This window comes from Hypanus sabinus, chromosome 7, assembly GCF_030144855.1.
Source record: "Hypanus sabinus isolate sHypSab1 chromosome 7, sHypSab1.hap1, whole genome shotgun sequence".
NCBI lineage: Eukaryota > Metazoa > Chordata > Chondrichthyes > Myliobatiformes > Dasyatidae > Hypanus > Hypanus sabinus.
Window position 1 is genome coordinate 9,092,368 of NC_082712.1, and position 21,856 is coordinate 9,114,223.

General features: G+C 43.2%; 1 protein-coding gene across 3 annotated transcripts in view; it reads right to left on the reverse strand.

The window, feature by feature from the left end:
- Positions 1 to 4,006: 4,006 nt before the first annotated feature.
- The window catches only part of LOC132396548 (PRELI domain-containing protein 1, mitochondrial-like), a 64,179-nt gene continuing 46,329 nt past the window's right edge, over positions 4,007 to 21,856 (reverse strand). For 2 of the 3 annotated variants that reach the window (XM_059974179.1, XM_059974177.1), the window contains exons 6-7: positions 15,175 to 15,204; positions 4,007 to 5,232 (exon numbers count right to left, since the gene is read on the reverse strand). In XM_059974179.1, coding sequence (XP_059830162.1) covers positions 5,105 to 5,232; positions 15,175 to 15,204 — 158 coding nt within the window. In that variant the 3' untranslated portion in view covers positions 4,007 to 5,104. The remainder of the gene's footprint in view (positions 5,233 to 15,174; positions 15,205 to 21,856) is intronic. The other variant, XM_059974180.1, reaches the window with a different exon arrangement.

A 21,856-nucleotide genomic window follows, 5' to 3' on the forward strand; every position in this document is an offset into this window, starting at 1 on the left:
AGTACCCAGATGAGCGGGTGTCAAAGATTAAAAAGTTGCCAAGATTGAGTGAAACGATTTCAATAACTACTGATCAAAGATAGCTTTATTTAAGCTACTGTTGGGTGTGATGCTGGAGTTGAGTTCAGTTCTGGTGCTGTCTGTAAGGAGTTCGTATACTCTTCCCGAGACCGCATGGGTTTCCTCTGGGTGCTCTGGTTTACTTGTACATTCCACAGATGTACTGATTAGTAAGTTACTTGGTCATTGTAAATTGTACTGTGATTAGGCTGGGGTCAAATAGGTGGGTTGCTGTGCAGCATGGCTCGTTGGGCTGTGCCGTATCTTTAAAAAGGTGAACAGAATTAAGGTGGGGAATTGCACGACTGTACACTCGCTGACAGCTGATTCCAACACAGTGTGATAAAATAAATTAGTGAGTACAGCCTAATCCATCCTGGGTAAAGCCCTTACCACCATTGAGCACATTTACATGGAGTGCTGTTGCAGGAAAGCAGCATCCATCATAGGGACCCCAACCATCCAGGACATGCTCCCTTCTCACTGCAGGAAGAAGGTACAGGAGCCTCAGGACTCACACCACCAGGTTCAGGAGCAGTTGTTACCCCTCAACCATCAGGCTCTCAAATCAAGGGGATAACTTCACTCAACACTGAACTGTTCCCACAATCTACGGATCCACTTTCAAGGATTCTTCATTCAATGTTCTCAATACCTGTTGCTTTTTTTCATTTTTGTACTTGAAGTTTGTTTTCCTTAGCACATTAGTTGTTTGTCTAGTGTGAGGTCTTTCATTGATTTTATTGTGTTTCTTTGCATTTACTGTGTATGCCTGTAAGAAAATGATTATCAGGGTTGTATGATGATATATATGCACTTTGATAATAAATTTTGAAGAGCGTAAGGTCTACAGGTTAAACATTGGAAAGTAACCAGCTGCTGAGTGGAAACAGTGATCAGAGACCTAATGTAAGGTTGGGTGGGGCAAGCATGTACTGAGTGAGATGTCTTTAAGCTGGGGTCACAGTTGTTACTAATTTATATTAATGCAGATACAGAACATACCAAAGCAAGTGGTGCAAACCGGTAACAGCATAATGCTTTACAGTGCCAGCGATTGGGGTTCAATTCCTGTCGCTGTCTGTAAGGAGTTAGTACGTTCACTCCATGACCATGCAGGTTTCCTCTGGGTGCCTGAGTTGGCCCCACAAGCATGGCGATACTCATGGGCTGCCCCCAGCACATTCTCCGACTGCGTTGGCTGTTGATGCAAGCGACACATTTCACTGTATGTTCCGGTGTACACGTGACAAATAAAGCTAATCGCTGCAGCCCCAGCACTAAGGCCACAAAATTCAGACCCGATGAAGGGGCGGTGGTAGAGGCAGATACATTAGGGACACTTAAGAGACTTTTAGATAGGCACGTGGATGATAGAAAAATAGAGAACTATGTAGGAGGGAAGGGTTACATTGATCTTGGAATAGATTAAAAGTTCGGAACAACATCCTGAGGTTCTCTGCTCTAATCACAATTTGGTAAAGCAACACTATGATGACTTTTTGAGTATTTGGCATTAAAATAACTTGCTATTTCTCAGTTTTCTTTCTTGTAAAAATTGTGCATAATTTACATACATGTTCTTGTGAATGTTGTGTGTCATGCTGCCACAAGTATTTCATTGCACCTGTAAATACATGCACCCATACATATGACAAAGGGTGGCTAAAGTGAATGTCGGTCCCTTGGAGGATGGGAAGGGGGAATTGATATTGGGTAAAGAGGAAATGGCTGAGGCTTTGAATGACTATTTTGTGTCAGTCTTCATGGTGGAGGACACATCTAACATGCCAAGAGAGGTGTTATGGATACGATGCGAGGTGAGGACCTCAATACAGTAACTATCACTAAAGAGGTAATGCTGAGCAAACTTGAGGGCTTGAAGATAGATAAGTCCCCCGGTCCTGATGGAATGCATCCCGGGGTACTGAAAGAAATGGCAGAAGCTATAGTAGAGGCTTTGGTGATAATTTACCAAAATTCTCTGGACTCTGGGCAGGTCCCGGCAGATTGGAAGATGGTGGATGTCATGCTACTGTTCAAAGAAGGATGTAGGCAAAAGGCAGGTAACTCTAGGCCAGTTAGTTTAACATCTGTAGTTGAGAAAATGCTTGAAGCTATCATTAAAGAGGAAACAGTGAGGCATCTGGAAAGAAATGGATCCATCAGGCAGATGCAGCATGGATTCAGCAAAGGCAGGTCCTGCCTGACAAACTTACTGGAGTTCCTTGAGGATATAACGAGCGCAGTGGATAGAGGGGAACAGATGGACTTTACTTGCTTTGATTTCCAGAAGGCGTTTGATAAGGTGCCGCAAAAAAGACTTATCCATAAGAAAAGGATGCATAGAGTTGGGGTGATGCATTAACATGGATAGAGGAAACTTAGTGTATCTAAGTTTGCTGATGACACTAAATTGAGTGGAAAAGCAAGTTGTGCAGAGGATGCGGAGAGTCTGCAGAGAGATATAGAGAGGTTAAGTGAGTGGGCAAAGGTCTGGCAGATGAAGTACAATGTTGGTAAATGTAAGGTCATCCACTTTGGAAGGAAAAATGAAAGAGCAGATTATTATTTAAATGATAAAAATTGCAGCTTGCTGCTGTGCAGAGGGGCTGGAGAGTGCCTGTGCATGAATCACAATAGGCTGGTTTGCAAGTCAGCAGGCAAATGGAATGTTGGCCTTCATTGCTAGAACGATTGAATTTAAGAGGGAAGTTATGCTACAACTGTACAGGGTACTGGTGAGGCTGCATCTGGAGCACTGCGTGCAGTTCTGGTCTCCTTACTTGAGGAAGGATATACTGGCTTTGGAGGCAGTATAGAGGAGGTTCACCAGGTTGATTCCAGGGATGAGGAGTTTAGATTATGAGGAAAGATTGACTAGCATGGCCTGTACTTGTCATGAGAGGAAATCCTATAGAAACATACACAATTATGAAAGTGGGAGGTAAGTTGTTTCCACTGGTGAGACTAGAACTAGGGGACATTGCCTCAAGATATGGAGGAGAAGAGGGGGAAGGGCTTTTCCCAGAGAGTGGTGAATCTGTGGAATTCTCTGCCCAATGAAGTCGTGGAGGCTACCTCAGTAAATATATTTAAGATAAGGCTGGATAGGTTTTTGCATTGTAGAGGAATTAAGAGGAAAAGGCAGGTAGGTGGAGATGAGTCCATGGTCAAATCAGCCATGATCTTATTGAATGGCGGAGCAGGCTCGACAGGCCAGATGGCCGACTCCTGCTCCTATTTCTTATGCTCTTATGTATATGACATATATGTACTTTGATAAGAAATTTATTTTGAACTTGAATAAAACTGAACACAGAACACTGCAGCACACTTAAGCTCAGGTTCTTGTGCTGAGTTTTGAAGCTATTTCAAGATCATCTTTCCACATTTTTCTAACATCCATGTGCCAATCCAAGAGTTAAATGTCCTTAATATACTTGCCCTTACTGCCAGACCCAGCAGGGCATTCCACACACCCACCACTCTGTGTAAAAAAAACATTACCCCTGGCACCCCCCCCCCCCATATTTCCTCCAATCAGCTTAAAATTATGGCCCCTAATATTAGCCATTTCCACCCTGGGAAAAAGTTATCAGCTGTCCACTCTATCCATGCATCTTACCATCTTGTATACTCAATCAAGTTGCCTCTCACTCTCCTTCAGTACAAGGACAAATGCCCTAACTTGCTCACCCTCTGCTCATAAGACATGCTTTGACTTCCCATGCTCCTTCACACATTGAGAGGGCCTACATAAGTGGGACTGTTGCTCTCTCGACACAGACCCAGTATTAGAGCAAACGCTCACAGCTTTAAGTTTTAATTAAAAGCCTGGTGTGCATATGCTGAACAGATGGCCATTTCAGGAGGAGCTCACTGACAGCCTGATGCACCAAGGGGCAGTCAGCCGAGCAGAACATCGCAGCTTTTCACTCAATGCTTCGCTTTGATATTTATTAAACATTAAGAAAGGTACTGACAGTTCCAAAAGATCCACGGCAATCTTTAGAAACTCAAAAATAAAATACAGTTTTAGTAAACTTTGCCCATCCAGTTTGACTATAACAATAAATTAACAGTTAGAGGTCTCATCAGCAAGAGTTTGTACAAACACAGTTAGTTTTGCTAGCTCGAGGAAGCTTGGCAGCAGGGCAGTGTTCCTTTCAGACTCGCCGTAGAAAATAAGCACGCAGCTACCGTGGAGTCAACCAAACAGATTTGGTGACCTGAGGTGGAGACTGCAGTGTCCAAGATGAAAGCACAGGCTATGTGGACACCATTTACAAGAACAAAAAGCTGGATGTTACAAGGTGTGAAGTGGAACAAAGAGAAAACAGAAACGTGGGGGGTGTAATTAAAATTAAAAAGAGAGCCATCAACCGTTTGCTCAGATGTGAACTGATCTTTCACAGGGATGAATTGTACGATCAGAATACAACCACACAGTCCTTTCAACACTGTTCTTCATTCAACTTGTGGATTCAAATCAGTTTTCACCTGGGATGAGAAATGTCTTTTCAAATCCAACCTGAAATGTAGCCTGTGGTCTGAATTTGTTTTAGTGCAGATGACTGGATTGATCCATTTTAATGTTATGATAAACGCAGTCAAAACAAAAATAAGGTTTCCTACAAGGATTAAAATTTTAAATTATCAGACAAATTACTGAACATAGGTTAAAAATTCTACCCAATGATGTGGCCTGTGCTCTCTTATTCAAATGATAAAAAAAAACAATTTAAACATTTCTGAAAAACAAACATATTTAACTATATCCAATTAAGTCCTGGAAGGCCATCTTGAAGCTATTGATATTTTTTTAAAATCCTTGGTAACTATTTGTACAGTAAATGCAATCATTTAATCTACTAAAATAAGACTTTCAGATAACAGTTATTAACAAACAAGAAGATAATGTTGTAAACTTTCAGTGCATTCAATAAAAGGTCGTTCTGAGAAATGTTAACTTTTTGGTATCCCTGGAACACTGAACCGAGCCAGACGGATGCCTTTTGTGATCAAGATCCCTTGGCTGGTTTCAGACAAACTGCTTTGCCTTCTGAGGAGCTGCTTTGGAGGCCAGATCCTTCGCCTTTTCAGTGGCAGCCAGTGCCGTTTCCTTTGCCTTCTCAGTCGCCCCTTTCAATGTCTTGGGGGGTACTTCACCTGAAAAAAAATTAGAGAACCCCCCCAAAAAACATCAGGATAATGAACAGCATTAAAACTTTAACCATCTGATTTTAAGTGTCTTGGTCATTGCCAAAATCACTTAATACATCCCTTCTCTTCTCACCTGGCTTGCTTTGTTTCCTCCTCCCCTTTTTCCATGGTCCACTTTCCGCTATCATATGCCTTCTTCTTCAGCCCTTTACCCTTTCTACTTAGCTCTTCCAGCTTCCTTCACCTGCCCCAGCTTACCCTTCACCTGCCAGCTCGTACTTGAAGGGTCTCAGACCAAAACATCATAGAAACATAGAAATGTACAGCACATTTCAAGCCCTTTGGCTGACTGTGCAAACTACTCTAGAAATTGCCTAGAATTTCCCTACTGCATAACTTTTATTAGTCATCTCCTTACTCCTCCCCAATGATGCTGCCTGACTCATCCCTCCGGTATTTTGTGTCTCCTCTGGATTTTCTTCATCTCTAAGAAATACTTAAGAAAGTTTCTTAGTTCTGGGGAGAATCTAGAACTAAAGACCACTATTTTTTAAAAAAAGGAGTCACCCAGTTAAGACAAATGTGCAGAATCAGTTTCCCACTCTCAGAGGGAGAACCAGATCCTAGTTTCCACCATCATTCGTGTTCCAGAGTCTTGAAATATTTTTAAGACATAAAGATTGATACTTGATAAACAAGGGAGTGAAAGGTTACTGGGAGTGGACAAGAATGTGGAGCTGAGATTACGATAATATTAGATTAAAATTGAACTTGTTAAATGGCAGAGCAGGCTTCAGGGCAGACTGGTCCACGCCTGCTGCAAGTCTGTATAGCAATTGGTTAAATGTTGAGATACAGCAAAGTTATTCTGTTTGCGTGACACCTTATTTTCAATGGGTTGGATGTCTGCCAGCACTGTAATGGGGAGGAGGAAGCTTGATATCTGGAGAGTGAAGGAGAGACGTCAGCAGGACTGGTATCTCAGGTAGGATCAAAATGCTTCCAGAAAATGTTTTAATTAGCTTGGAGGAGGAATTTTGACTCCATTTAGTCTGAATGATTCTGTAAATAAGCTGCAGATTTTTACAGATGTACGGTGGAGAGCATTCTGACTGGTACAAACACATGAGATTCTGCAGATGCTGGAAAATTAAAGTAACACACACAAAATACTGGGGGAACTCAAAGGACCAGGCAGCATCTATGGAATGCTATCCCCCTCTATAGATGCTGGATTGTTCATTCCAATTTGACTTGCAAACTAGAATTCACACACCCCACCCGCCCCTCCCATCCACCCACGTGCAAACAAGAGTCCTCCCACCCCAGGATAGGCCTCCAGCCTCGAGTGGGCTCAGGCCTGCAGACACTGGGATCTGACTTCCTGAGCATATTTGCTGAGTCCCTTCAGTCTTTTGAGTACAGTACTGCTTTAGCTTTCCAGCATAGATTATCTAAGGCGGGGGTCGGCAACCCGCGGCTCCGGAGCCACATGTGGCTCTTTTACGTCTGTGCTGCGGCTCCCTGTTGCTTTGGGAAATAATTGGTCAGTATTTAATTAAAATGTATTTTATGTTAGTTTGTTAGTTTTTGAAATGTAATTCTAAATTTGAAGATTATGGTGATCTTGTACAATCTAAATAAGACGTTGTGGCGACCCATTTCCTGACACATCCGAACCGGCTCACAATTAGCCAGCGTTCAGGCTAAGGGAGATAGCCTACGGGGGTTTGTGAGTACGTGTCTTTTGCAGCATCCGCGCCCATGGGGGGCGGGTTGAGGGAGGCTTAAAACCAAGGCTGTTTAGTTCGAATAAAGCTATCTTTGACTGCAGTTTACTGACTGCGTGTAGCACACCGCTACAACGTGTTTTTATCGCTGGCTGTCCAGAGGGGAGGTGCTGAAACGCTTTGTCGCGTGTCTGGAAGAAGTGAAAACTTCCCTGGGCAGCAAAGGGCTCACCTTTCCTGAGCTGGAACAGCCAGAGTGGCTGGAAAAGCTACACTTCATGGTAGACATGACAGCACACCTGAACACGCTGAACACAGCTCTTCAACGGGGTAAGGACGTACAGCCCTGCACATGTTGGAGGATGTTTTGGCATTCGAGCGCAAGTTGACAGTGCTTGCCAGAGATTTACAGAAAGGCACATTGTCTCACTTCCCCAATTTGAGAGAGTTCAAACAAGGTCACGACATGATAAATTCTGAGTATTTACATTCTGCAATCATCGCAATGCAAACATCGTTTGGGAAAAGCTTCTGTGAGTTCAGAGAGGAAAAAAACACATTATCCTTCCTGGTCACTCCCCTAAGCATCGATCCATCCCTACTGAATACGACTGCATTGTCAGGTGTGAGTCAACCTGACCAAGTATGATAAATGTTTTACGTATATTCATATGTTTTCATTGTTCAGTGAAATAGTCCTTTTATTTTTCAGGTTGACAGCTGGCTGACGTTATTTTTGGTTTGCTGCTGGCGGCAAATTTAAGTTTGGCGTTTTTCATAAATACAAGAAGGACTCAAATAGACGTTGAGTATTTTACTTAAAAGTAACCTTCAACCCAACGTCTTTTTTTCGGAGTTCAAAATGTTTTTGTTGCATGCAGAAATGTAATTTCGTTTTCTCTGCAGGAGTTCATCAATTTCATAAATGCAACACATTATAGTTTATTTATACATAGCATAAAGGCAAAACAAAACGTTGTATGCAGTGTTATTTCATTTTAAATGTCAAACGGGTTTTGCGGCTCCCAGTGTTTTCTTTTCTGTGGGAAACGGGTCCAAGTGGCTCTTTCAGTGGTAAAGGTTGCTGACCCCTGATCTAAGGAAACTTATTGAGAACAAACTGGCTGCAACATCTCCCACATTACACCACACTCAAAAAGTACTTTAGTGGCTGCAGAGTGCTGAAGGGGGTACGGAAATTGCTATAGAGAAACAAGTCTTTCAGGCAAGATTTTAAACAAATGTCACTGTATACGCCAGTGATATTAAACCCAATTCTGATTCACCTCCAGTCCTCCACGAATGGTTGTCTATTGATTCCCCTCCATAGGTACTGCCCAACCTGCTCAGTTCCTCCAGCATTTTACTCTGGATTTCCACCATTTGATGTTGATACTTGGGGTGGAGGGGTAGAGGTATGTCACCACCAAAGGTGTTCCTTCTCTTTGCTAGCCTGCAGGTTACCCTTGGGCAATGTGTAGCACTTGCTTACTCCCCGGTCAGGGGCACGTGAAACCAAGGGAGCAGGTGGTGGATGGTCATATGAACAGCCGGTGCAGATCACAAGTCCTAGTTACGTGACCAATGACATCAGGCAGACAATCTCTGAAGGGTATTGATCATGTCTGAGGTCACCCGTCTTGTAAAAACACTGCCCAGAAGGCAATGGCAAACCACTTCTGTAGAAAAAATTTGCCAAGAACAATCATGGTCATGGAAAGACCATGATTGCTCATATTGTGTATCGTGGCACTTAAGGAAAGAGCTGTTGATAATATACCTGTTTCTGATTTAAGTATGCTGGGGTGAGGTGGAGGGAGAGGGCAGAGGTTAAGGAAGAAGGGTTCTTTCACCTAGAAGTCACTTGCAGAACAGGTTACTTCACAATCATGAAAGAGCATGCAATGAGAATCACTGATATTTATTATTTGGAAACTGTGTCATGGAATGTGGATAATTAACACCAGCATTAATTGCACTCCAGCAGGCAACAATGAGCTTCCTCTGATGCAGTGTTGTAATCACATCAGAGGGGTGCTGAGAATCAACTCTCTTGAGAAGAGACTGGATTGTGAGGGATGTTCCTTTCTGTAAAGGACAAGGTTAGGCTCATGGGCACTCATCTCCTCACCACTGAGGACATTCTTCAAAAGGTGATGCTTCAAGAATGCAGCATCCATCATTAAGGACTCCCACCATCTAGGACCTGCCCTCTTCTCGTTACTACCATCACAGAGGTGGTACAGGAGCCTGAAGACACACATTCAATGGCTTCTTCCCCTCCCCATCAGACTTCTGAACAATCCATGAACCCATAAGCACTACCTTACTATTCCTTGCTCTATTTTTGCATTACTTATTTTTATATATTTCTTATTGTAACTTATAGCATATTTTATGTATTGTACTGTACTGCTGCCACAAAAATAACATTTATGACATGTCATTGGTAATAAATCAGGTTCAGACTCAGAAGACTGTAGATGGTAGAAATGCAAGTCCAAATTCTGTCAACATTTCCTATGGTGGCGGAGTTTAGGACCAGAGGATATAGCCTCAGAAAAGGACATCTCTTTAGAACAGAGATGAGAAGGAATTTCTTTAGCCAGAAGGTGGTGTATCTGTGGAATTCATTGGCCAAGTCATTGAGTACATTTAAAGCAGAGGTTGATAAGTTCCTGGTTAGTCAGGGCTTCAAAGGTTACAGGCAGAAGGCAGGAGAATGGGGTTGAACGAGAAAAATAAATCAACCATGATTGAATGGCAGAGCAGACCTGATGGGCCAAATGGTGAAACTCTACTTCCCTGTCTTATGGTCTGATACTAGGCAGGCCAAACAGCACCCGTGGAGTGGATGTTTCAAGTCAATTATTGATTCCGATGAAAGATGATAGACTTGAAATGTTAATTGTCTTTCTTGCTCTACACATACCACCTTACCTGCTAATATTCAGAATTTTTAGCTTTTATCTGGGGTTGTTCACATACAACGAGTTGACCGCCAGATCCTTTTGTTGGTTGTGGTCTTAACATCCAGAAATCCATATTTGCTGACAACCACACCCTCAGCTGTCCAAGATCCAACTTTTGCAATTCAGTTTATAATTGGTTCTACTTCTCCTCATTTTAGATAGTTCTCAAAGGCAACTCCTTGAATTTCTAATGCCTCCCTTCCCTTTCTCAATCTCCGTCTCTATTTCTAGAGACAGTTTATTAACTGATTGTCTTTTATAAAGCCGCTGATTCTCACAGCTACCTGGATGATACCTTTTCCTAACCTGTTACAGGTGGCCCCCATTTTTCGAACGTTCGCTTTATGACAGCTCACTGTTACGAAAGTCCTACATTAATACCTGTTTTCAATAATGAAAGAGGATTTTCGCTTTTACGAAAAAAAGAAACCTGCTTTATATGTGTGTTTACCCTGAGAAAGACTACCATGACCGTGAAGCCTTGTGAGGGCAGTTGTCTGCGCATGCGTGTACATGCCGATTCTTTTTCTCCAAATTGATTTTGGCTGGCTGTCTTACCTATTCTGATAAGTGAAACTATACTGTACATACAAAACACAAAGTACACTGCAGATGCTGTGGTCAAATCAACACGTACAAACAAGCTGGATGAACTCAGCAGGTCAGGCAGCATCTGTTGAAATAAGCAGTCAACGTTTTGGGCCGAGACCCTTCGTCAGGACTGAAGAGGGAGGGGGCAGGGGCCTTATAAAGAAGGTGAGGGGAGGGTGGAAGGTGCAGGTGAAAAACCAATCAGAGGAAAGATGGGGGGGTGGAGGGGAAGCAGGGAGGGGATAGGCAGGAAAGGTGAAGAAGGAACGTAAGGGGAAAGCACTATGGGTAGTAGAAGGCAGAATCATGAGAGAGGTGATAGGCAGCTGGAAGAGGAGGCAGAGTGAAAGTGGGATGGGGGAAGGAAGAGGGAGGGAATTACCGGAAGTTGGAGAATTTGATGTTCATACCAAGGGGCTGTAGTCTATCCAGACGATGTACGAGGTGTTGCTCCTCCAACTGAGTTTGGCCTCATCATGGCAGTAGGGGAGGCATGTATGGACATATCCGAATGGGAATGTGAAGCAGAGTTGAAGTTGGTGGCAACCGGGAGATCCTATCTGTTGTGGTGGACGGAGTGGAGGTGCTTGACGAAGCGGTCCCCCAATCTGCGTCGGGTTTCGCTGTTGTAGAGCAGGCTGCACCGGGATCACCGGATGCAATAGATGACCCCAGAAGACTCACAAGTGAAGTGTTGCCTCACCTGGAAGGACTGTTTGGGGCCCTGAATGGTGGTAAGAGAGGAGGTGTAGGGACAGGTGTAGCACTTACGCTTGCAGGGATAAGTACCAGGTGGGAGATCCGTGGGGAGGAACGTGTGGACCAGGCAGTCGCGGAGGGAATGACCCCTGCGAAAAGCAGAGAGGGGTAGAGAGGGAAAGATGTGCTTAGTGGTGGGGTCCTGTTGAAGGTGGCAGAAGTTGCGAAGGATAAAATGCTGGATCTGGAGGCTGGTGGGGTGGTAGGTGAGGACAAGGGGAAGATGGTCCCTGTTGTGGTGACAGGAGGATGGGGTGAGGGCCGAGGTGCGGGAAATGGAGGAGATGTGGGTGAGGGCATCATTGATGATGGCAGAAGGGAAACCACGATTCTTAAAGAAAGAGGACATTTGAGATGTCCTGGAACGGAAAGCCTCATCCTTGCAGCTGATGCGGCGGAGACGGAGGAACTGGGAATAGGAAATAGAATTTTTACATTTGGCAGGGTGGGAAGAAGTATAATCAAGGTAGTTATGGGAGTCAGTGGGTTTATAGAAGATGTCAGTGGACAGACTGTCTCCAGAAATGGAGACCGAGAGATCAAGGAAGAGGAGAGAAGAGTTGCAGATGGACCAAGTGAATTTGAGGGCTGGGTGAAAGTTAGAGGCAAAGTCGATGAAATTGACGAGCTCAGCATGGGTGCAGGAAGCAGCACCAATGTAGTCGTCAATGTAGCAAAGGAAAAGTTGGGGAGCAGTACCAGTGTAGATTTGGAGCATAGACTATTCCACGTAACCCACGAAGAGGCAGGCATAGCTGGGGCCCATGCGAGTGCCCATAGCTACACTCTTGGTCTGAAGAAAGTGGGAAGAGCCAAAAGATAAGTTATTAAGTGTGAGTACCAGTTCCGCCAACCGGAGGAGTGTGGTGGTGTTGGGGAACTGGTGAGGTCTATTGTCAAGAAAGTAGCGGAGGGCTTTGAGGCCTTCTTGATGGGGAATTGAAGTGTATAAGGATTGGACATCCATTGTGAAAATGAAGCAGTCAGGACTGGGGAACTGGAAGTTATTGAAGAGGTGGAGGGCGTGGGATGTATCCTGGATATAGGTGGGGAGGGACTAAAATGGAGTCCAGGTAGACAGATTCAAGTTTGGTGGGGCAGGAGCAGGCTGAAACTATGGGCCTACCAGGACAGTCAGGCTTGTGGATCTTGGGGAGGAGGTAAAACTGAGCAGTGCGTGGTGTGGGAATTATGAGTTTTTTGGCTGAGGATGGAAGGTCTTCGGAGTTGGTAAGGGCAGTGATGATATGGGAGACAATGGATGTTTTCTGGTGGGGTCCTGATCCAGGAGTAAGAGGATATGTCAGAGAGCTGCCATTTGGCCTCAGTGAGGTAAAGGTCCATCCGCCAGACTATGGCACCGCCTTTGTCTGCGGGGTTGATGGTGAGGTTAGGATTAGTGTGGAGAGAGTGGAGGGCGGGAGGTTGGAACAGGACAGAGGAGTGGTGAAGTTGAGACGGTTGATGCCTCGGCGACAGTTGGAAATGAAAAGATCGAGTGCAGCTAAAAGACCCGGTGGGGGTGTCCAGGAAGAGGAGGGTTGGTACATACTGTACATACAATATTTCTACTTTATATAGGCTGTATATTTATCATATAATTCCTGCTTTTACTATATGTTTGTGTTATTTTAGGTTTTATGTGTTATTTGGTATGATTTGGTAGGTTATTTTTTGTGTCTGGGAACACTCAAAAGCTTTTCCCATATAAATTAATGGTAATTGCCTCTTCACTTTACGACATTTTGGCTTGTAAATGGTTTCACAGGAATGCTCTACCTTCGGATATCGGGGGAAATCTGTACTTGTAAAAATGCCATTGCATTCTCTCAATTGCTCCATCTGTTCTCAGGATGAGGTTTTTCATTCCAGAACTAAGGGAGTTTTGGTTGTTTATATATATTACAAGGCAGTATAAAAGATATTGGAATGACTGGAAATAATTGTATGCTAAACCTTTTTGATTTAATAAGAATGGCTATCAATAAACAGCAAACAAGTCCTCGCTTTTACAATCAAATCTTTGAATAGGGACAAGCTTTGCATCAAAGGGACATTGACCCCAGCTACTGGAACCAAAATTTGGTAATTATTATGCCCCATTTTCTATAACCTGTTGGATGTCATGACAGTATTTTGAAATGCTCCTCAATTACTTTTGGAGTGACAGACAGAATTAAAGGAGAGAAGTAGACTGGAGGAGTCCATTTCTGTGACAGCCAGGTTCCAAAAATAAATGCAATTGCAAATGCTCCAAATTTACTGGTACTTTCCCAATAACATAATAAGCAGTCCTGTGCTATGTTTAAACAGTGAAGTTAAAAGAGAAGTTTAACGTCTTTAAACTGGTACCTTGAAATACAATTGTTACAGTTTCAGATTACACCAGACACTAGAATCTACAGTGCTTATATGTAATAATCCCTTTGCATTCTTTCAAATTTCAGAATCAATTTGTTTCGTAATAATCATCTGGTAGCAACCACTTCCTTACTTCTGTGCCAGGAAAGTTGAATTTGTCATTACACATTCAAGGCTGCAGTTCAGATGAAAGGTACAGCCAGAACCCTGTCTGCCCTGTCAGACTCTGACAGTACTTCAGTGTGAGGATTTCTCAGCAGCCAGAGCCAATAATTTTACCCTATTCCATCTTGTTATCTAAGAGGAATCTGAACAACACACACACAATACACTGGAAGAACTCAGCAAGCCAGGTAGCATCTATGGGGGGGGGGGGGGGGGGAGGGAAGGACAACAGATGTGCCTGATCTCATGATTCAAGATTATTGATCACACGTGTAATGAAACATACAATGAACTGCAGTGAAGAGTGACAGACTGTGTGTTCCCTCTGAGGCAGAACGTTCTATCCTCAGTAAGGCCTCACATTTGTACCCCGCGCCCACACCTCAGTGAGTTCTGTGCCCTCCATGATGCTAGGCTTTTCTTCTGCTGCTTGTCTCTGTCTTCTTTGGCAAGGGTTCTCCAGCCAGCACCGATGACCCCTTCTCCTGTCTTCAACCCTCCTCCTCTTCATGGACACCCCACCCTGGTCTGCTGCCTGGTCTGGACCTTTCACTGCCAACTGCCGACGGGACGTTAACCATCTAGACTTTAACACTCCTCGCTCCTATTCCAACCTCACTACTTCCAAATGCTAGGCTCTCCACTCTCTCCGCACTAATCTTAACCTTACCATCAAACCCACAGATAAGGGAGGTGCTGTAGTAGCCTGGCCTACTGACTTCAACCTTGCCGAGGCTCAACAACAACTCTCAGATGCCTCCTCTTACTCCTCGAACAGAACCACACTAAGGAGTACCAGGACATTGTCTTCCACACCATTACCAACTTCATTAACCCTGGGGATCTCCCATCCACTGCCACCTACATCATAGTTCACTCACCCTGTATCTCCCATTTCTACCTCTTACCCAAGATTCACAAACCTGCCTGTCCCAGTAGACCCATTGTTTCTGCTTGCTCCTGCCCCAGTGAACTCATATCTGCATACATTGACAGTGTTTTATCCCCCCTAATTCAGTTCCTTCCTACCTACAACCATGACTCTTCAGACACTCTGGATCTTTTCAATGATTTCAAGTTCCCAAGATATCTGCCTGTGTATGCATCTGTCTGACTGCCCGTGCATGCTTGTCTGTCTGCCTGCATTTGTGCGCTGCACCAGATTCCCAATGTCTGCAGAATCTCTTGTGTTGATCTACGGGAACTTGCTGAGAACAAGTTTGCTGCAACATTTCAAAGTTAAAAGTAAATTTATTGTCAAAGTACATATATGTCACGAAACACAACCCTGAGACTCATCGTCTTGCAGGCATACTCAATAAATCCATAGAATAATAACCATAATAGAGTCAATGAAAGACTGCACTAACTTGGGTGTTCAACCAGTGTGCACAAGACAACTGCAAATACAAAAAAAAATAAAAATAAGTAGTAGTAGTAGTAATAATAAATATCAAGAACATGAGATGAAGAAACTTTGAAAGTAAGGTTATAGGGACAGTTCAGGGATGGGGCAAGTGAAGTTATCCCTTTTGGTTCAAGAGCCTGACGTCTAAGAGATCAGGACTGTTCCTGAATCTGGTGGTGTGAATTCCCATTTGAGTCCTGATGAAGGGTCTCGGCCCAAAACGTCGACTGTTTACTCTTTTCCATAGATACCACCTGGCCTGCCGAGTTCCTCCAGCATTTTGAGTATGTTGCTTGGATTTCCAGCATCTGCAGGTTTTCTCTCGTTTGCCTTGGGTGTGAATTCCAATGCCCCTGTACTTTCTTTCTGTTGGAATTTCCTACATTACCACACTTCAAAAGTACTTCACAGGCTGCAGTGTGTGTTGGGAATGTGCTGAAGGGCATATGGAAGTTGCTATAGAAAAGCCTTTCAAGCAAGATTTTTTTTTGCTTTTCCATTTTACAGTCATTACCTGAGGCCTAGAGGTATTTATCTGCTAAAGCCAGATAGAAGGTCAATAACACAGAGCATGCTGGAGGAACTCAGCAGGGCTGACACCCTTCAGCAGGGCTCTTGTTTGTGAAAGGGACCAGACTAGATTTTTCAGGTATGGACAAAAAAGTAAGACTTGCATTTCTAGTCTCTTTCACCACCTCAAAATGTCTGAAGTGCTTTTATTTTCATAGAAGTGGAGACAGATGTCTTAAGAACTCAACAGGTTTGGCAGCATCTATGGACAGGAATAAAAAGGTGATGTTTTGGGCTGAGGCCCTTCACCAGGACTGAAATTTACTCTCTGCAATTAAAATACCATCGGTGCATGCTTGCAGATTTCCCTTCTATATTGCAGTTCCCCAGCAGCGAATGAGTGGCATTGTAAAGTTTTATGCTCCTCATTGGTTAATTATGAAGATAACACACATTCCATGCACCACATCAGTTCTTTCTCATTTCTTTGTAATAACACCCTGATGAAGGGTCTCAGCTCGAAACATCAGCTTTTAATTCTTCACAGATTGGACCACAAGATGCAAGAGCAGAACTATGTCATTCGGATCTTCCAGTCTTCACCATTCCATCATAGCTGATTTATTACCCCTCTCAGCCATATTCTTCTGCTTTCTCCATATAACCTTTGACAGCCTTACTAATCAACAGCCTATCAACCTCAGTTTTAAATGTACCCAATGACTTGGCTTCCCAGCCATATGTGGCAATGAATCCTCTTCTGGCTAAAGAAATTCCTTGTCTCTGCTCTAAAGAGACATCCTTCTATTCTGAGGATGTGCTTGCTGGTCCTAGATTCCTCCACTATAGGGAACATTCATTCTATTGAGGCCTTTCAATGTTCAATAGGTTTCAGTAAGATCCCCGCTCATTCTTCTAAACTTCAGCAAATGCAGGTCCAGAGTCATCAAATATAATTCACATTTTAACCCTTTCACTACTGGGACTATTCTCACTTCTTGTCCTGCTGTGCTCCTTCAGCATTTTCTGTGTGTTACTCTGGACTTCTACCATCTCCAGAATCTCTTGGGTTTATGACTGATGCTTGATTTGCAACTCAGTTGAAAAAATGGCCCCTGAACTCAGTACAGCAATAGGGGAGTGCTATGCTGTAAAGGATGATGTTCCCCTGCAACACATGGCCTACTTCAAAAAAAAAATGGTCCTCAAAATACGCCATTGCTGTTCAATTAGAACTTGCCGCAGACTACTTTCAAACACACTTAGTGGCCACTTTATAAGGAGGGTAACCTGGTGTGATCTGCTGCTGTAACCCACCCACTTCAAGATTCAACATGCTGTGCATACAGAGATGCTCTTCTGCTCACCACTGCTGTAATGTGTGGTTATTTACTTGAGTTACTGTTGCTTTCTTGTCAGCTCGATCCACAATGGCCATTCTCCTCAGATCTCTCTCATTAATGAGTTTTTGTCCACAGAACTGCCACTCACTGGATTTATATTTTTTTGTTTTCACACCGTTCTTTGTAAACTCTAGAGACGGTTGTGCATGAAAATCCCAGATCAGCAATTTCTGAGCACCAGCAATCACTCCACGGTCAAAGTCACTTAGGTCACATTTCTTCCCCAGTCTGAACAACAACTGAACTTTTTGACCATGTCTGCATGCTTTTATGCACTGAGTTGCCGCCACATGATTGGCTGATTAGATATTGCATTAACGTGGAATACAGGTGTAGCTAATAAAGTGGCCGCTGAGTGCATTCAACAGTTGGAACTATGCTTTCCCCTTCCTTCACATTGTTATTACAAAGACAGAAAGAGCTGACGTGGTGCATGGAATGTATGTATCATAAAACTTTATAATGCTACTTACTCACTGATAGGGAACTGCAGTATTGAAAGGGAATCTGAAAGTGTAGATTGATGGCATTTTAATTTCAGAGAGTAAATTTATCGTCTGTGGTGGAGTATTTTAAATTTATATTTTAGGCAGAAAAGTGGGTAAGGAAGATCAATAACTATTGCTCAAAAAATCAAGGCCAGTTTCTGTTCCTATTTACATTTGGAACATTGAGCATTGAATAGCACAGCAACAAGCACTTTGGCCCACAATGTGGTGAACCAATTAAAGCAGTAATCAAATGCTTAACTAATCTCTTCTGCCTATATAATGTCCATATCCTTCCATTTTCCTCACATTCATGTGCCCATCTAAACATCCCTTAAAATTCCCGAATGAATCTGCCTCTACCACCACCCCAGACAATGCATTCCAGGAACCCACCACTGTGTAAAAACATTGCCCTTCACATCACCATTGAAATTACCTCCTTAAATGCAAACCTCTTTTCAACCCTTGAAAAAAGATATTGTCTGAAAAAGGATCTAGCAGTCTAGATATTGTCTGTTTACTCTAACTATGCCTCTCATTATCTTATAAACTTCTATCAGATCTCCCCTTAGCCTCTGCAGCTCCAGAGAAAACAACCCAAGTTTGTCCAACTTCTCCTTAGTACACATGCCCTCTAATACAGGCAGCATCCTGGTAAACCTCTTCTGCACCTTCTCCGAAACCTCAACGTCTTCCTATAATGGGGTGACCAGAACTGTAAGCAATTCTCCAGATGCATCCTAACTAGAGTTTTATGAAGTTGCAATGTAACTTCCTGACTTTTGAACTCAATGCTTTGACTTACAGAGACAAGGCATGCCATATGCCTTCTCAACCTCCCTATCAATGGTGTAGCCACATTCAGGGAGCTATGAATTTGGGCCTCAAGATCCCTCTGCTCATCATTAGGTCCACTAAGGTACAGCATTTCACATTTGACTGGGTTAAACACCATCTGCCATTTCCCCGGCTATATCTACAACAGATTCATATCTCATAGTTTTCTTTGCTAGCCTTCTACATTATCCACATCACCAATCATTGCAAACTAACTCACCCAGCTACATTTCTTGCATTTATAATTCTCAACAGGAACTAGCTATGAAACAGACTTTTAACATTGTAAACCAGTGGGTTGTTGTTATGTCTACCACTTGCTGTGAAAATGGGGGACACCTTCCTCTCCCTTGCCAGGGAGAGAGAACCTGTGGTTTGTTGAATGTCGGATGAAATGCGAAACCTTTGGGGTAACTTTGGTCTGTGTCTTTGCTATTGCGTAGTACACGTTTGGGCTTGGTGACAGTACTGATGGGCTTTTTTTGCTGGTGGGGGAGGCGTGAGGGACTTTGGGGTTCTTATGTTTAACTGTCATTCATTTTTTGGGGCACTTCTCTGTTTTTGTGGATGTTTGTGAAGAAAAAGCCTTTTAGGATGTACATTGTATACATTTCTAGGATATTAAATTCGACCTTTGTCAAGTCACTTTTTATTGTCATTTCAACCAGAACTGTTGGTACAGTACACAGTAAAAACGAGATAACGTTTTTCAGGACCATGGTGCTACATGAAACAGTACAGAAACTACACTGAACTACGTAAAAACAACACAGAAAGAAAAACTACACTAGACTACAGACCTTTGAATACAGATGCAAAGATGTAATGCCGAGGATTTTTTTTTAAATAAGGGATTGGTCAGACAACATTGAGTATTGTGAGCAGTCTTGGGCCTTTTACCTAAGAAAGGATGTGCTGGCATCGGAGGGGGTCCTGAGAAGGTTCATTAAAATGATCTCAAAAATGAAAAGGTTATTGTGTAAGGAGCATTTGATGCTCTGGGTCTGTACTCAATGGAATTTAGAAAATTAAAGGAGGTATTTCACTGAATCCTACCGAGTACTGAAAGGCCTAGATAAGAGTGGATGCGGAGAGGATTCTTCTAATAGTAGGTGAGTCTAGGACCAGAGGAAGGTAAATCTATGGAATTCATTGCCATAGACATGTGTGAAGGCCAAGTTATTGGGTATATTTAAAGCAGAAGTTGATAGGTTCCTGATTAGTAAGGGTGTCATAGGTCATGGGGAGAAGGCAAGAGGATGAGGTTGAGAGGGATAATAAATCAGCCATTATGGAAGGCAGAGCAGATTCGACGGGCCAAATGGCCCAAATCTGTTCCTAGGTCCTTATGCTCTTCTTAAGCTTTTACCATAAATTGTTTCATGGTGAGTACATTGAGGTCATATTGGGGGATAAATTGAAACTCCAGGAAGGACAGTAACAAGGAGTTTATTGTTTGACCGGGGCTACAGTTAGTTCTGCCAAAAGGAAAAGGAAGAAATAAGGATAGTGCATTGGAAATAGAGTTAATGTTTCAGGTTAATGACTTGTGGTCATGACTTCTGACTGAAAAACTATTGAACCAAAATGCTCATTTCTCCCTCAGAAGGATGCGACTGCTTAAATCGGGGAGAATTTTGGTTGATAGATTTTTGGACTCTGAGGAAATCATGTGATTGGCACAGATAGTGGATTTGACGTCTAAGACTGGCTATGGCCTAACAGTCCTCTTTCCCAAAGTTCAAAGTAAATTTATTATCAAAGTACATATATGTCACCCCATACAACCCTGTGATTGATTTTCTTGTGGGTATTCACAGTAAACACAAAGAAACAAATAGTAATAATAATAAATAACCAATACATAGTGAGAAAATGAGATGAAGAGTCCTTGAAAGTGCGTTCATAGATGAATAAATTCTTCACGGGCTTCCAGCCAGGTACAGGTATCAATTTAAACTGCAGCTTCGATGACAAACGCTGCCATCTTCTACAGGGATAATGCTTGGGCATGTCTAGTCTGGTGGTTTTACAACAGATGCCATGTCTGAGGCCACCATCCAGTTTCTGTCATATTAGAATGTCCAGGAACAGGAGGCAACCATTCTCCTCCACTCACGTGGACTTGTACCTCGACAACAACAGCCACCATCATGCCTCCCAAAATAGAATGACTCTCTCTACTTTGATTAACCGTGTGAAAACTATTTCAGATCTGGAGAGTCTCCCTGAGATGATTACGCACAATGTTCCTACAGAATGGCTACAAGCTGAAGGAAATCAATAAAGGGGCTGACAGAAAAACCAGGAAACCTAACCATGAGGAGGAATCTGTAGCTACCGCCTGTCATCCCTACATTTCCACGGTTTCTGGAAGGATCACCAGGATCATGAAGAAATACTGGATAAATACCGTCCACAAACCCGTAAGGAAGCTCAAGTCACAGCTTACGTGGGTCAAAGATGACCTGGGACTCAAGTCAGCTGGCGCTTACAGAATTCACTGTGAATGCAGAGCAGCATATATTGACCAGGTGGCATGCATAGTGGAAACACGCATCAAGGAACAGAAGGTGTATCTGTTTGAGTTACCTGGAAAAAAAATCGGCAGTAGTAGAACACTGCATTCACAATGGCCACAGGATTGACTTCGACGGCACAAACCTGCTGTGCCGTGCCAATGGCTTTTGGGACCACCTGGTAAAGGAAGCTAATGAAATATAACTAGAGCAAAAGAATTTTAACAAAGACAAAGGTCTCATTCTAAGTAAGAAATGGAAATCAATTATAAACAAGGTGGGACAGTGGAAACTTTTTTGGATGAGGACTAGCCGATCAGGAGGGACAGACTACAGGGGTATAAATACCACCGGACTAGACGTGACCAAGCACCACCCCTGAAGAAGATGTCATTGAAGCGTCATTTATAATCAATACCTGTACCCAGCTGGAAGCCAGAGAAGAGTTTACTTGTCATATACGCCGGGACAACAGTAGATTCTGAGTCTGTAGGATATTGCAACAGTTCAATGATGTGGTGAGTGAAGTCATCCCCTCTAGTTCAAAAGCCTGATGGCTGAGGGTAATAACTGTTTCTGAACCTGGTGGTGTGGGTCTTCAGGCTCCTGTACCTTCTTCCTGATGGCAGCCATGAGAAGACAGCATGGCCTGGATGGTGAAAGTCCTTGACGATTTAGGCTGCTTTCTTGCAACAACACTCCATGTAGATGTGCTCAAGGGGCTTTACTGATCAAATTACTTGCTTGCCAGTAACACATAATCACCAAGGATTCTGCGGAAGCTGGAAATCCAGAGCAACACACTCTCAAAAAAAAATGCTGAAGGAACTCAGCAGGTCAGGCAGCACCTTTGGAAATGAATAAGCAGTTGATGTTTCGGGTCA